Raw genomic sequence first — 14,754 nt, 5'->3', positions numbered from 1 at the left:
GAATCTGTTGAAGAATTCTTATTCATTGTGAAATAGGGACAACAATAGCAGCAGTAGTTAGCACGTCCGTCTGTTGACCCAAAGGTTGTGGGTTTAAGCCCACCCAGGGACGGAGGTTAGTTTTACTAAAAAAAACAAACAAGAAGAAAAAATAACTCACAGTGCATGATTTGTGTAACAAGATTGCTAATGATTTTCTGATAACTATTTGACTATTCATGACAAAGGCATGTTTTAATGATGATGAATTTATTATAGGACATAAAATGAATGTAGACGATAACATTGGGTGGAAATCACAATATGGGTGGAAAATGAGCTGCTTGGTGGAGGTCTGCGCTCTCTGAGGCCTTTTCTAGTTGTTACACACTTCCCTGTACATCAATAAACTTGTGGACAGACACAGCTGTCTTTAGTCTTGAAGTGGCTGCCAGAGTACAACAGTCACATGTGGTGTGTTCAGTCACAGCACATGCCAACGTAGACACACGTCAAGTTCTAACTATTGTTCATGGCCGTTACATCTGAAGGTCCCGTGCTGAACATGACACGTATCCTCACCCTTTCATTCTTCTTACACACATTCATATACGTATTTCTACATCCTAAAATGAATCACCTGTTCCGTGTTTTCCTGGAGAAGAACCAAACTTTCATCCACAGTACTGCAGATTTTCCATTTTAATCACAAATCATTCATTTACAAAAACGGGTCGGTCATGAAAATGATCCATCTGACTGAAATGTGAAAAGCATAAAAGCTCATATCAGTGCGTATGTGTGTGTCTGTTTTGAGCTTAGTACGTGTCTCTAAAGCCACCCAGAGGCAGAGCTGCTTCTCTCATGCTGCAGTAATCCATCTACAGTCCATCATCATCATGACAACTCAGAAGTGGTTGTCACGGCTACTTGGGGTCAAGTGCTTGTTACGATGAGGCGTCTGTCCGGCTTGTGACAAGGCCGACTGTCTCAGTCTGATTGCTGCTCTCATCGGGGTGTCTCGTAGTCATGGTGATCGTGTGTTTAGCACCTGGACAGTCTTGCGGCCGTAGTGCCAGTAGCTGTAGCCTGATGCTGCTGTTGTCACCGCTGTAACATACCTGCAGTTTCAAAATTTTAACTTTTAGACATAATATCTTGAGGGAATTGTACCAAAATGTTTTTCAGTGAATGAATGTAATCTTAACAAATACAGCAAAAATAATTGTGTGACTTCTCTGCCCATAAAGAAAAGAAAAAGTTTATTTTAAATATAAATGTGACTAACAACTCTCTTTTGAATAAAAACTAAATTAGGTCATTGTGGCAGCACTACTGGATGTCCTGAGTGAAATAAAATGAGTCACAGCACTTGTACGTGAACAAGCTCCTGAGCAGCGTTTATGTGCTTGACATTTAAGTCAATCAAAGAGACATCATCTGCGGTGATACGAACGCTGGGTAGAAAAGGACATTATTAGAGCAGTGTGTAAAAACAAAAAAAGTGTTTTACCACAAGCACTGCAGCAGACCACTGTCAGTGAACTGGAAGACTGGAGCCGCAAGAGACGCTGCGACCAGAACCAGCTGGATGGCCGTGTTGACCTGAGCAAACATGAAATACATGTCACAATGCAGCCACTCTACCTGACTTCACAGATTAGTCCAAGATGAATTAAATCCTGATGAATATAAAAAGAGCAGCTAAACAAATATTTGTCTTCCAATTTTGGTTAATTTTGATTAATTTCACTCAACAATGTAATATTTTTCCAATAATTGAATTGAACCCATAAACACTTAGAAACAGCACACTGCAAAGAACCACTTAAGCCACTTATCTAGTAACTAATGCAATATACATGAAGATTTATTTCACACTGATATTCTTGAATTTCTCTGCTCTACTCAGTAACATTTAATTTCAAACACAAACCAAACCTAGTGTGTTTGGATACAGACAGTAATGTTCATTTTCCTGTAACTGAATGTTTGCTGAGAAGGGGCTGCAGGTGTTTGAGTACCTCACCTTGCTGAAGAGCGTGGGCTTCAGCTGAGCTGTGGTGTAGCAGGGGTTAAAAAACTTACTGAGCGTAACCTGCAGAAAGAGAAACCGACACCAAGTTCTGTCGTAAGTGACCGTGAATAAACTTGATGTGACATTGTCGCTTGGGGGGGGGGGGCTGAGCTGATACTAAAAAAGTCAAACGAGAATTGTGTATATGATCGTATACTGCTCAGTCTCTCTTCACTTACGTTGACACAAAGCCACTAACTGAGCGGCAAGACCATCATCGCTTCCATGTCCTACATTGTTTATGTTGCACATTGCCCTGTCATAGCAGTTTCACGCAGCAGTTGACGAGACATCGGCAAAGTACTAAATTTTAATAGAAAATTATGTGTCTGATGCAAAAAGTGAGTTGAGTCAAGTAGAGCTGAAACTGTACAATGGAAAAGCTGCTTTAGAGAACAATAAAATGTCTCACCGGTGGAGGAACAGTCTTGTATCTGACCCAGAAGACGGCAGCTATCAAACCAATGTCTCTGAAAATCACTAGTGCCGTCAGAGGAGCTGAAACAAAGGAAAAACATTCATTAAATACAACTAGATGTACAACGTGTGTCGTTCAAAATTGTTTCCCTGTACCTGGTATAAGTTCAGCATAGGTGAGACTAACATATAAAATGCTGATGAGAATTTTATCAGCCAGTGGGTCCAGAGCGCTTCCAAGTGCTGACTTCTGATTGGGCCATGTTCTGGCGATGTAACCATCCAACTGGGTTTAGAAGAAAGAAAAATGAATCATCTTACACATGCAGTTGTGAAAACAACACTGAACCATGACAGAGTTTTAACAGCCTGTCTGACAGTTTTTGAATGTATTAAATTAAAAAAAAAAAGAAAAAAAGATCTTGAAAATAAAAAACATGATCAGGACACCTATACTGTTCTTAAGTCATGGTAGAGTACTTCTTCCAACACGGTTACTCTCCACACTCAATCCATGTCAAAGTTTGTGTAGAATCCATTAAATGGCGCAGCTGTTTCCCATCAATTCACTGTCTTACCAAGTCAGTAGCTCCTGCCAGAGCGAAGAGAACCAGACTGAGGTGAAAGTGCTGCTGGATGATCAGGTGACCCAAGAACGGAGCCAGCAAAATACGACACACACACAGCAGGTTAGGGACGGTCCACGGGTTCTCGTACTGTGAACAGATTACGGACAGATTACACTTCTTCCGTGGGACTTCTCCACCTGTGCATTCACTAATCAAGTTCTTCCAGTTTGTAGTCTTTCCTACCTGTAATCAGTCATTTCTATCTCTCGAGTGTGTTTCTACCTTCATACTGTACTTGTGTTTATATCTCTAGGCACTTGATTACTTCTTCCATGTAGGCCACATTTTGTCGACACACAAGCACATTTACCTGGAGACAGGTTTTGATTACTTCTGCAGCTTTGAGTTCTCCACACAGATGAGGTCCAACTATCAGAAACTCCCTGTACTCACCAGCTCTTTAAACTTGAACAACCCGTGTCCAGGTACCGGACTGGCTTCAATCTGCTCGCCCCCGGCTGGGCTCTCCGGTGTGTTCTTGCTGTTACTGCTGCAAAGCCATCGACTGGACAGAGCAGGTCGGAGATCCAATCCCGACCTCCCTTGACCTCCCCGGTGTGGAGGAACCGGCTGCCACGTAGGTGGTTGGAGGTTAAGCAGTGTGCCGGTCCAGAACCCGGTCCGAATGTCGGTCGCTTTGAGTCTGTGGGTCAACAATCCGCTCGTCGAGATGAACCGGACGCCGAGGGTGACAGGTGTGCGTTTGTGACGCCATGACAGCGGCTCCAGCCAACACGCATCCGCACACGGGGCAGACACAGAACCGCGAAGATCTACTAAGCTGCGGCGCCAAAGCGCTGGAAACCTCTGGAAGCACATCACCATCATCTTCATCATCGTCAAAAGCTCTCCGTCACCGACCTGCCGGCCTCGTGCAGCTCGTTCCCGGTATCATGACGAGGTTTACATTCAAAGCTAACGAACACTCAGCTCCAGTCTGTAAGCTGCCATGTTGCCGTAAAGTGATCCGACAAAGTGTCGTAAACGCTCAAACCAGGAGTTACCCTCATCTCTACTACTCAAACCAGAAGCTTTAAGCGACTGACATGAACATAGGGTAAGTTTGGTAAAGATAAACTGTTAAAAACAGGTAAGTGTATTTCATAAGTATGAAATATCTCTATCTGAAAAAAAAAATTCAACCTAAGTAAATGTGAATATTTTTCACTTTGGCAAAAAGTGGAAAAAAAAAACTAAGCAAAAAAGTATGTTACAAATAATGGACATGTTATAAACCATATTTAAATGATTTCACCTAGCTGACGTATTGCAACATAAAAAGCATCTCTTTGAGGACTCACTGGTCATTGTTTGTATCAGCCACATTGGCATTATCCTGATCTTGGAAAATGAGGGAAAATGAGGACAGTATTGCTGATTCAGGCAGTAATGTTTCAACCCAATTTTATTGACATTGTTTGGTTTCATAAAGCCCATGAGTCTGCTTTCATGAAGCAGCAGACTCTGGTTGTCTTATATATCCTCTTTTATATACAGTCTATTGGTCCTTGTCTGGTGGAGGTAGTCTTGTATTGTGGTTGTGATCAAAGAGTCTGCAGCTGGTACAGTTTGGCTCCTTTTTTCAGTAGGAAACCTTGTTCGTTCAGTGAACTCACCAGACCCTCAAAGTCCATCACCTGGAAGAAGTAAATTGACGATGAAATCAATGATGAAGCAAGGAGAAATGTCACAAAAAACAGAATTCTCTCTCTCATTTCCTAAAAGGTTAAACAGCGACACCTAGTTGTAGCTGAACAGCCAATATTGTACAATTTGGCTTTTTCATTGTCTTGATACAGTATGTACAAAGGAAAATGGGCTATACTGCAAGCAAATTATATCTGTGAAGGTTCTCAGTCATCCAGGCCATCCAGGCAGGCAAATGACACATAACAGGCTGTCGTTTGTCTCCTGCACAGGCCAGAGCTCAAAAATGCTCTCGTGCCACTGTCTATTTCTAAAACGCTGTCATTGCAGCTGTCCAGTGACCTGACTGCCATTGCTGTATTTTCCACATTCATCGAATGAGTGTGTAGCTTGCAGAAAAAAAACAATTCTGTGCCATCCATTGAAGCTCTGCCTTCTGCAGGCTTGAAAGAAGTGAACTGCTGCACAAATGTACAAGAAGGAAGTTACTTCATCATATTGATAATTAATGGGAAAATGCACATTTACTTTGGTCAAGGTTGGTGTTACACTTGAGCACAGGACGTAAGCTCAACTTACCTTTATGTTCTGTTTGTCTGCCACAGATCGAATCGCTCTGAAGGTCAAACTGCCTCTGATTGGTCCTCTGCGCATGTGAGTGCAGTGCATTGACCAATCGTTTTGCAGCACTGCGCTGACTCATACCTGTACCAAGCTGAGAACCGCTCAAAGTCCAGATTGCCCAGACCGTCTGAATATGTATCAACTAGACTGCAAAACACACACACACCCTGTAAATACTTTGCTGCAAAAGTCTGAAGTCATATGGAAAATAACAGGAAGTCTCATGCAAAAAAAAAAAAATTGGTAGTGATGTCTGTGGTGTTACCTGTGTTTCATGATCTCCACCACATCATCAGCATCACTCTTGGTGGCAGTTTCTCTGAGCTCCAGCCTGGCTCTTGCCTGTAAAAAACATACAATGTGATATTGGGACACTTGTGGGACATTTGCTCCTTTTGATGAGCGCTCCAATTTAGCTGTAGCCTGAAACTACATCAGACCTCGGTTAGTCTAATTAAAGACTCCAGTTGTCGAGTGGTGATGGGCGTGCTGTCGGCAGAGTGTGACTGAGATCGCAGCGACAGGTAGAAGTCCTGGAGTGTTTGTGCAGCCTCAGGAGGAGAGAGCGAGGGATGAACATACTGTCGAGCGTAGCTGATGTACTTCCTTAGTAAGCACCCTGGAATGGGATCAACAACTTCACCGGCAGGAATCTGAAAGGGATATAAAGACATACAGAGATTTATTTTCTGGTAGATAGTGTTGATTTGACTCCTTGTGTACACAGGAATTTTGTTAACCTGCAAACATTCAGACAGTGGCATGTCAGTGTGTTCCAATAAGATGGAGGTATCACTGGTTGTCCTGGGTAACTATGGCACTGCTGGTTTTGCCTCTTCCCGCCCTGTTTGCCATGATATGCTCTGACAGCTGGCGGTCGTGTGATTCATCAGGGATGTCCAGGAGGAGAAAGACGACATCGAAGCGAGAGAGTAAGGGCGGAGCCCATTCTGAGGACATGAGTACAAAAACATAACAACCCAAATCTCATGTCCATGCAAACAAGCTAAACAAGCTGATGTTGAGCTCACGGACTGAGACACATTGCCGGTATGATATATCCACTAGGAACAGACTGAATGTTAACTTACTTCAGATTCTCAGCGACAGTCTTGCCTCTGTTGTAATGTCCTCCGATTGGGTTTGCAGCCCGCGACAACTGAGGTTCTGGCGGGCAGAGAGGAAACTATTCCAGCCTTAGCAAGACTCACAGACTGCTGCTCCATGGCTTCTAGCAGAGCCTGCTGTTGATTACCCAACTTATCAAACTCGTCAATGCAGCACAGACCTGAAGAGAGTAAAAAAACAAAACATGCTGATTGAATGAAACTCTGGGTAGAAAAGGATGGCTTATGTTTAAATTTGATGGTCTGCAATGATTCAACTGTCCTTTTGTAAAAAAGAAAATCCAGGATAGACTGCTCAAGAATCAATGAGGATAAAGACCAATGCGATTAATCTACTGTATTTCAGCCTCTCAAATAAATCAGTGTCCATCATAATAATCAGTCAGAACGATCACTCCTACCCTGGTCAGCAAGCACCAACGCTCCAGCCTCCAGAGCATAATCTCCTGTTCCAGGATCTCGTATAAAACTCACTGTTAGTCCTGAGGAAGTTAAACGTTAAGTATTAAATTGGACAAATCTGTGTAAGTGTCCAGAAGATAATCAACAACTGTAATACATTGATGTTGATTAAAGTCGGTGATGCCGCAGTAAATAACAAACAAAGGTGTTGCTGATGACACTGCACAGTACACAAGAATGATTAGCTGGGTCATAAAAATGGTTTGAGGTTAACTAAATGGATTAATGTTCTATTAAAACAAAGAAAATGATGATGGGGCAGTGGGGAGGAGGGCCAAGAAGACACCAAGGTTAAAGACAGTTTACCTGCAGTGCTGGTGCTGTTGCCACACACATAGATTCCTCTGGGAGCCAAATTGCATACTGCCTAAAACCACAGGACATACTGAATATGCCAATAGTCAGATTGTGGAATAGGGCTGTGAGAATACTTCACAGCATCACAATCATTTCTACATTAGAAGCAGGACCAAAACCCAGATTGGCAGAAAAGAATTAAAAACTACTGTAAGCGCAATGTCTGTGAAGGTTCTCAGGTCCTAGTTACATATAACTCAAATGTTTATCAACAGCAGTACATACAACTAGTGCAAGCATGTGAAAATGCAGGCACGAAATATAAGGCACGAAATTGATGTTGGTAAACTCACTGTGTTTGTGTCATTTCAGTGATCCTGGCAGACAAAAATCTCCTGAACATTATCGGCGGAAGCAAAAGGTTGCTCCACATATTTGCTGTAAACGGTCTATTGTGCCCTGTGTTACCTGTAACATCTGACTCTTTCCCATTCCTGGATCTCCAACCATCAGAATGTGTGGGTCTCCTCTGACCGGACACTGTTCTTTCCTGTGTGTTTCTGTCGGCCTCCAAACAGAACCAGTGCCAGGGCAGCTTTCACCAGCTACGAGCATGGTGAGCACAGGATGTTCAATATAACATAATAGACACAATCATTTTTTCACATGATAAAAATACCATGCATTGCCTCACCAGGTGTCCGTAGATGGCAGGACACAAAGAGCTGAAAGATGTAGGGAAGGTAAGTTAGCAGAAGCATTGACAGGTTTCACACATAGTGAGTCCCTGGGACCCACAGGAGGTCATTTAAATGGGTCCTTGGGTGACTCAGTGGGGCCACCTCTAAGAAAGTACAATGAAAGTGAACTTGGTTCCTTAAATATGTGGAGTACTATTTACATTAAGTAAAGTAAATGCATTTCCTTTGTAAGTAATGAGATTAACATGCCAAAATCTTGCATTGTGAATGCAATCGGCATAGCAGAAACAGACAACCCTATCTGTCCCACCCGTAAAATTTCAAATAATCCATTCACAAAATCCTAAAACATGCACTTGTTGTTTGAATTACACTTGTCCTGAGACAAATGTATAGTATTGTTGCAAGAAAATGTGTTCCATGCACCCCCTATAACTGCATTTTTTGCTGGTCTCAACCGCTTGATGACACACTTGCATGTCAAATAAAAACATAGCAAAATCTAATATTTCAAAGAAGTACATCGGTGAGTGATAGGCACCGTAGGTTGATTTATGACATACGATGCTATTAAACAACAGTCCTGTGGTCCTGAGAATGGATTTGTCACAAGCTATGAGCTACAATCAACAGTAATGTGTCCACTCAACCTGTTACTCTAAATCCAAAAGTTGCCAAATGTCAAATCTTATCTGAAATTAAATGAAAAACTATTATTCATTTGAATGTGACTTCACTTGATGGGGAATTATTTCTTAAACATTACAAAAATTTAATTCAATTAATTTTAATGTTCTGTAAACAGAACTGGCCTGATGCCACAATAGACTGCGATTCTCATTCCAGAAAATGTAAAGTAGAGAGAGTAAAGATGTTTGGGGAGATTATTTTAGTGTTTTTGCATATTTACCATAAAAGAGCTGCAATAGAGTTGTAAATATCTTACTGTACTATAAGTCTCAGCAGGTCAGGGCTGTGACTGGATCTCCTGGATGGCATAGAGCTCCTTCAAACTGAATTCCACACCTCCAGAAACGATTTTCAAGTGACCCTCTTGATTCCTGACCTCCTGACTTGGATGCTGACCTAAATATTCACACGTTTAGGAAAGTGCATTCTATTAAACTGTTAATACACAGATGTCTGACTTAAGAAGAATTATGTACCTTTAGCATTACTGACAGAGGTGGCTTCTATGTAGAGGGAGGAACATACATTGATCCTTATTCCCCTCTGGAAGCAACTGTGTAGAAAGAATGATTCGTGATGTTTACACGTGTGTGTGTGTGTGTGTGTGTGTGTGTGTGTGTGTGTGTGAGTGCATACCATCATTTGTAACTCTAACTATCCCCGTCACTGTTACAGTGTCTCCTGGAACGCAGCTGTCACAGAGGTCAGAGGTCAAATGACATTCCACTGTGCGCGGGATTCGTCCAGCTTCCCTCTGCTCCCCGCCCATCAACTCCTGCACCCTAATACATAGAAAAACACGTCTAAACCTGATACTGATCCAAACACAAAAAGGCCACACCAGGACTGTGATGAAACCAAGAAACATTATGAATATGTGGTTGCCACTGAAGACATCTTCATTTTTTATCTTGCTATCTGCTCTGGTTTGATGGCATTGCCCATCAGCCCAAACCTTGGTGCGTACTTGATGATTTGCCAGTCCACAGTGTGTGTAGAGGAGAAGTCCGAATGGCAGTAAAGGAACGACTGCGGCAGTCTGGCTGGACACACTGAGAAAACACACACACACCACACACACACACACACACACACACACACACACACATACATATATATATCTATATAAATAATGTAGTGGTGGTGTATGATTTAACATGTGTGTTCTGTGTACCTTAGTAGGTGTAGTATATTTTCCATGCTGCAATGGTAGAGACAGCGTGTGTGAGCAGCCCAAGCATTTGAATGCCAGCCTGGTACAAAAAGGGCCGAATATTGCTCACTCTGACCACAGTTCCCCTCACACACACCAGCCGTCCAAACACACTGGCACGCAAAGGTCCGCAGTGGAGTTAACGGTTCATAGTTATACAGCCTGTGGAGGGTCACACATATTGTTAAATTCATTTGGTGTCTACAGCTGCTGTACCTAACTGTGAGCATTACCTTGCACTAATGTGAGGGATGTTGATGACCGGTGTAGCTACAGGAAGTTCCTCCTCTTGTAGCTCAGCAGCCTGTTTCTCCAAATCTTTAGTCAACACCTGCAAGCACATAAGCACATTTACAGTCTAGTCTAACAGTAACAAAAGTAACAGTAACAGTGTGTGTGTGTGTGTGTGTGTTTTTGTGTGTGTGTGTGTGTGTGTGTGTGTGTGTGTGTTGTGTGTACCTGGTGAACAGCCACTCCCAGACAGTTGAGGATAATCTCTGGTTGTTCCTGTCAGTTCTGTGGTTAGTTGAGGAAGTGCTTCACTCACTGTACCATCTCCAGTCAAGTCTGCAAAATCCACTAGCACACTGCCTTGACGCTCAATCTCATCCTGTATATAGATAGACAGACAGACAGACAGATTTTAATTTTCTTACAGCAACACTTAACTGTTGAACAAAAATCATTCAACTTGGTATGACAATACAATTTTCTGTGATGCAAGAATTGGCTTTTGGAAATCATGAGCAGCCCTTACCTTGTCATAAAGGTCAATCTTGGAAGCAAAATATTTCTCAAACACTTGAATCTTCTCCACACTGGGTGAGCTCTCTATGAAACCTGCACATAAAGAAGCACAACAAAAGGGGCACATGATCGTTATGTGCAAATAAAGTCACGACTCTACTGTGATCATGTAAAACAGAACTAGAAATACCTTCACTGAAGTAAAGTGGCCATCCTTTGTACGGGCACATTACATCAAGAGTGGTCTGATGGAGGACTGAAGAAGAAGACAGATGATTGGAGAGATGATTTGTTGTGGCGGCATTACTCATTAGTTTGAATATGGACAAAAAAACATCAGAAATATCCATGTCATGGTATTTTTCTCTGTATCAAAAGGTTGTTTACAGGGCTGGAAGTATGACTTCTCTATTCAGAGTTGATAAGCTGCATATTGACAAACGGATCACACCTCTCTGAGCGTTGGTGGGTTTGGTTTGCTGTTTGCTGTCCACCCCTCCTCTGTATGAACCTCTTCCACCTGCTGATCCTCCACGCCATGGTCTGCTCCTCCATCCTCCACTGCCGCCTCTCCAACCTCCACCACCCCCACCTCTCCATTCTCCACCCCCACCTCTCCATCCTCCCACCACCCGCACCTCTCCATTCCTCCACCCCCCCCAACTCTCCCCCTCCACGAACCCCCTGTAGATTGTCCTCCACTCATTCCTTTCCTGAGAGAATCAAGAACATTGGGACAACACACACAACACACACACACACACACACACACACACACACACACCACACACACACACACACACACAGTGTGAGTGTGTGAGATAGATTTTTGCTGCCAGCATCAGCCTTAACTGGCTGCAAGCAAATGCAACAAATGTAAACCAGTTAAATACACGTTATTTTGGAACTAAACACCCGACTACCTAAAAATAAACACGTTGGTCTGAGATGTGATAAATTACCTTAAAGCATACGGACGTTAATGGGGTTGTTTTGCATGTTTGCTAGCGTTAGCTTAGTAAACTCACGTCTGATATTAGCACAGAAAGTGTTCCGAAACACGTCGAATGAGATGACAACAGTAACACACACCTAAATCATACGGGCAATAAGGACAAAAGTTGGAATCGGTAGATATTGTCCAAATTCAAAGTTCCCTCTGTCAGTAGCGGAGGTGTGCGTCTCTTCTTCATTGGTGGTTTAATGGCGCTTGACAAACAGCTTCCACGTAAATTACCGCCACCTTCTGGACTGGAGTGTGAAACAGCATATAAATGGACAGAAAGCTGGATGGACGGATGGACGGATGGACAGACAGACAGACAGACAGACAGACAGACAGACAGACAGACAGACAGATAGATAGATAGTTACTATACATTTTGAAAATAAACATATAACTCAGTGTAATTACATGGACCCTCACAGACAACAACGACGACGCCTGAACTGCTTGTTGCACCATATAACTTTGACACAGAAATAATTGCTCCTTAATCAAGTTTTGCTCAGCTTTGTACACGATGTTGGACGTCTAGCAGGATGATTCACTAGTGATCGTTTGTTTGTCTGGCTCGCGAAATGGAGTCTAAGCTCTAGGCTCTTCTACCTATTAAAATAGGAGAAAGAAATTCTGAAAGAATTGAGAATGGAAATAAATAAATTGTACATTTTTTACAGTGTATTTTGTGAAATTAATTAAAATTTGAGAATATACAAACCATCTTTGCATACTAAAGACAGTTTGTGATTTCCACAATTTCTGAGTGGAAAAATGAGCAGAATGCCGATGATGGAGTTGCAGCAGTACTAAGACAAGTTTTATTCTCAGTCACTATTGCTTGAAGTAAACATAAAAACAGCGGTAACCTCAACACAGCAGCTTTAAATCTTCTGTGTCTTACTGCAGAATGATGATGCAGACAGACTGACAGGTATGAAGGCTCATCACCCAAATATTCCTCTGTGCCACAGAGCTCATTAAAAGAGCAGCACTGTTAACCTGTACCTGTGGCTCATTCATTATCATGAACACTAACTTTAGTTTCCATGAATAAATCAGTTCTTTGAGAAATCGTTTCATGTCACAGACTCCCCACCTTTCCCTCTCCAACGGCTTAGAGGCGCAGCAGCTTGTTTTAGCTAAATCATGGATGAAGACTATTCCTCTCTTTGTGTGTTGAGCGTGCTGGATATGGGCAATGCCTGAGTGTGATGGTGTGAAGTTGGCGGAAGTGAGGCAGATGGCATTATGTATAATCTGAAATTAGTTTGTGTTTGTTTGTGGTTACAGCTTTGAGCTGCCGTCCAGCTCCTACGGGTGCTTTCAGCTACCAACAGTAATGTATTGTTTATGAAAGGGGGCCTCAGGCAAGAACAGAATGATGGATTGAACCTTTCTGTTGCTGTTCTTCAGATCTGTCTTCAAAGAAATAGACTGTCCTTTTGAGTGTGTTAGTGTTGAGATGTGTAATTCCTCAGGAGCCTTTTAACAGTTAAATCAAAGAGGAGAGAAGAAAATTCTTTCCATCTCAAACTATGTGTATGATGAAGCATATTTTAGTCAAACTTCTAGGTTGTTTTTTAAAGCACCCGCATGTTTAAATGTTCTGCCTGACAACACAAATTGCTGGTCATCAGAATATTTCCTTTTTTCAATGTAAATTAGAGGCTGATAAGAAATATATAAGAAATATGATTGACTGCTGCTTTAATGGTGGAAAAATATCTTTTCCCATCTCCTGTCACTGCAGAAGAATTTATTAAGGTCAGGACAGTAATGCTCAGAATGAGCTGCTTCAAATAACCTTAGAGAATCTGTAAGCTAGTCTGACGAGTGTTTCCTGTACAGTGATGTCTCTTGTTTTACAACAACAACAACAACAACAACAACAACAACAACAACAACAACAACAACAACAACAACAACAACAACAACAACAACAACAACAACAACAACAACAACAACACAAAATCTTGTTGTGGATTTCTAAACAGATACTGTATGTAAGAAGTGTAGACGTCCAGTGCGGTGTTCCCTCTATTCACCAGCTGGGGGCGACATATGTATTGGCAAAAAGGAATGTGATTGTTGTACAGTTAAATGGATCAACAGACCTTTAAAACAGAAGTCCAATATTCTGTTGGCTGTATTGTCTTTTAAAATTTTAAAGTGTGTTTTGTTAGCCTCAAAAATAAACATCTGCATCGAATCATTAACTGGATAAAAGGTCAATAAATGTTTAAGAGGCACATTCACTGAAAACTATAAAGTACCGTTCATCAGACAATTGTGAAGTCTGAGGCCATGTCCGAACATACGAAATCGATCTTTTTTTCCTCCGTCTTCCTCACCATATCAAGAATATTTGCATCCCAATGGATGCATTGTACCGGCAAACGCCTCGGCAGGTGGAGTTCATATTCCAGGCCTGTATGTGGCGCTTCAAATTCAACAAAAATGGAGAAATAGTGGAGCAGCACTTGTCTGCAGAGGAAACAGAATAATTCAAAGTGCAATTTTTGGAAAATGATCAGCGGCCATTGCCTGAAGTAAACAAATAAAAACACTGAGAACCAGACAAAAACGATACATCGCGGCAAGATTTGCCGCTAAGCTATGCAGACAGACCCACACAAGTATAAACACTCACGGCTTTGTACTTGCAGCACGAACACAAGCAAGTAGACCGACATTGTTTGGTTTTCCAGGGTACACTTTTTTTAATTTCTTTTTCATTATATACATTCATCAGCCATGCAATGTTACAATAAACTCCTGGTGCATGCTACCTACATAAACTGTAAATGTCCGCCACTGGGGAAGAGGTCAAAGGCTGGATGTCAAGGGGTGGGTCAATGACTCAAGATGGAAAGCATGTGGATTCACCATCCACATGGGACGTCGAATTCAGATTTTTTGACCTGAGGTTTCAATAAAGTGCATTTATAGCCCATGGATACAGGATCCATTTGGACGATTGTGTGCCAAATCGTATGTTTATACAAACAAGTGTCTCCATGTGGACATGGCCTAATAACAAGGGGGACAAAGGACTTTCCCGGTCTGCCTGTGGAGCAGCTGGGACAGCAGTTTGAGGCTCAACATGATCCTATGCCATGTGAAGGCAGAGTGCAGAGAGTG

General features: G+C 42.1%; 2 protein-coding genes across 2 annotated transcripts; both read right to left on the bottom strand.

Moving 5' to 3' along the window:
• Positions 1–1,006: 1,006 nt before the first annotated feature.
• Positions 1,007–3,939, bottom strand: LOC144741236 (cardiolipin synthase (CMP-forming)-like). Its single transcript, XM_078623839.1, has 7 exons — positions 3,496–3,939; positions 3,052–3,189; positions 2,630–2,759; positions 2,469–2,554; positions 2,009–2,077; positions 1,493–1,584; positions 1,007–1,100 (listed from the first exon to the last, which is right to left on the bottom strand). The coding sequence occupies exons 1-7, from the start codon at positions 3,937–3,939 to the stop codon at positions 1,007–1,009; spliced, it is 1,053 nt and encodes a 350-aa protein (XP_078479965.1).
• A 707-nt stretch (positions 3,940–4,646) lies between these two features.
• Positions 4,647–14,306, bottom strand: LOC144741235 (DNA helicase MCM8-like). Its single transcript, XM_078623838.1, is given in 31 exon segments — positions 4,647–4,739; positions 5,329–5,370; positions 5,372–5,470; positions 5,472–5,520; positions 5,639–5,715; positions 5,814–6,026; positions 6,114–6,171; positions 6,173–6,309; positions 6,311–6,323; positions 6,465–6,523; positions 6,525–6,661; positions 6,902–6,982; positions 7,269–7,329; positions 7,728–7,810; positions 7,813–7,864; positions 7,954–7,984; positions 8,907–8,932; positions 8,934–9,046; positions 9,127–9,153; positions 9,287–9,432; positions 9,618–9,648; positions 9,651–9,702; positions 9,825–9,917; positions 9,919–9,987; positions 9,989–10,025; positions 10,097–10,194; positions 10,323–10,364; positions 10,366–10,473; positions 10,621–10,703; positions 10,801–10,866; positions 14,264–14,306. Coding segments are annotated over 31 exon segments (2,319 nt in total).
• Positions 14,307–14,754: the final 448 nt, after the last annotated feature.

The sequence above is a fragment of the Lampetra planeri genome, unplaced genomic scaffold (genome assembly GCF_965212315.1).
Source record: "Lampetra planeri unplaced genomic scaffold, kcLamPlan1.2.h2 scaffold_483, whole genome shotgun sequence".
Taxonomy (NCBI): Eukaryota; Metazoa; Chordata; class Hyperoartia; order Petromyzontiformes; family Petromyzontidae; genus Lampetra; species Lampetra planeri.
Note: the sequence above shows the minus strand (reverse complement) of the source record. Positions and strands in the feature narration are given on the sequence as shown.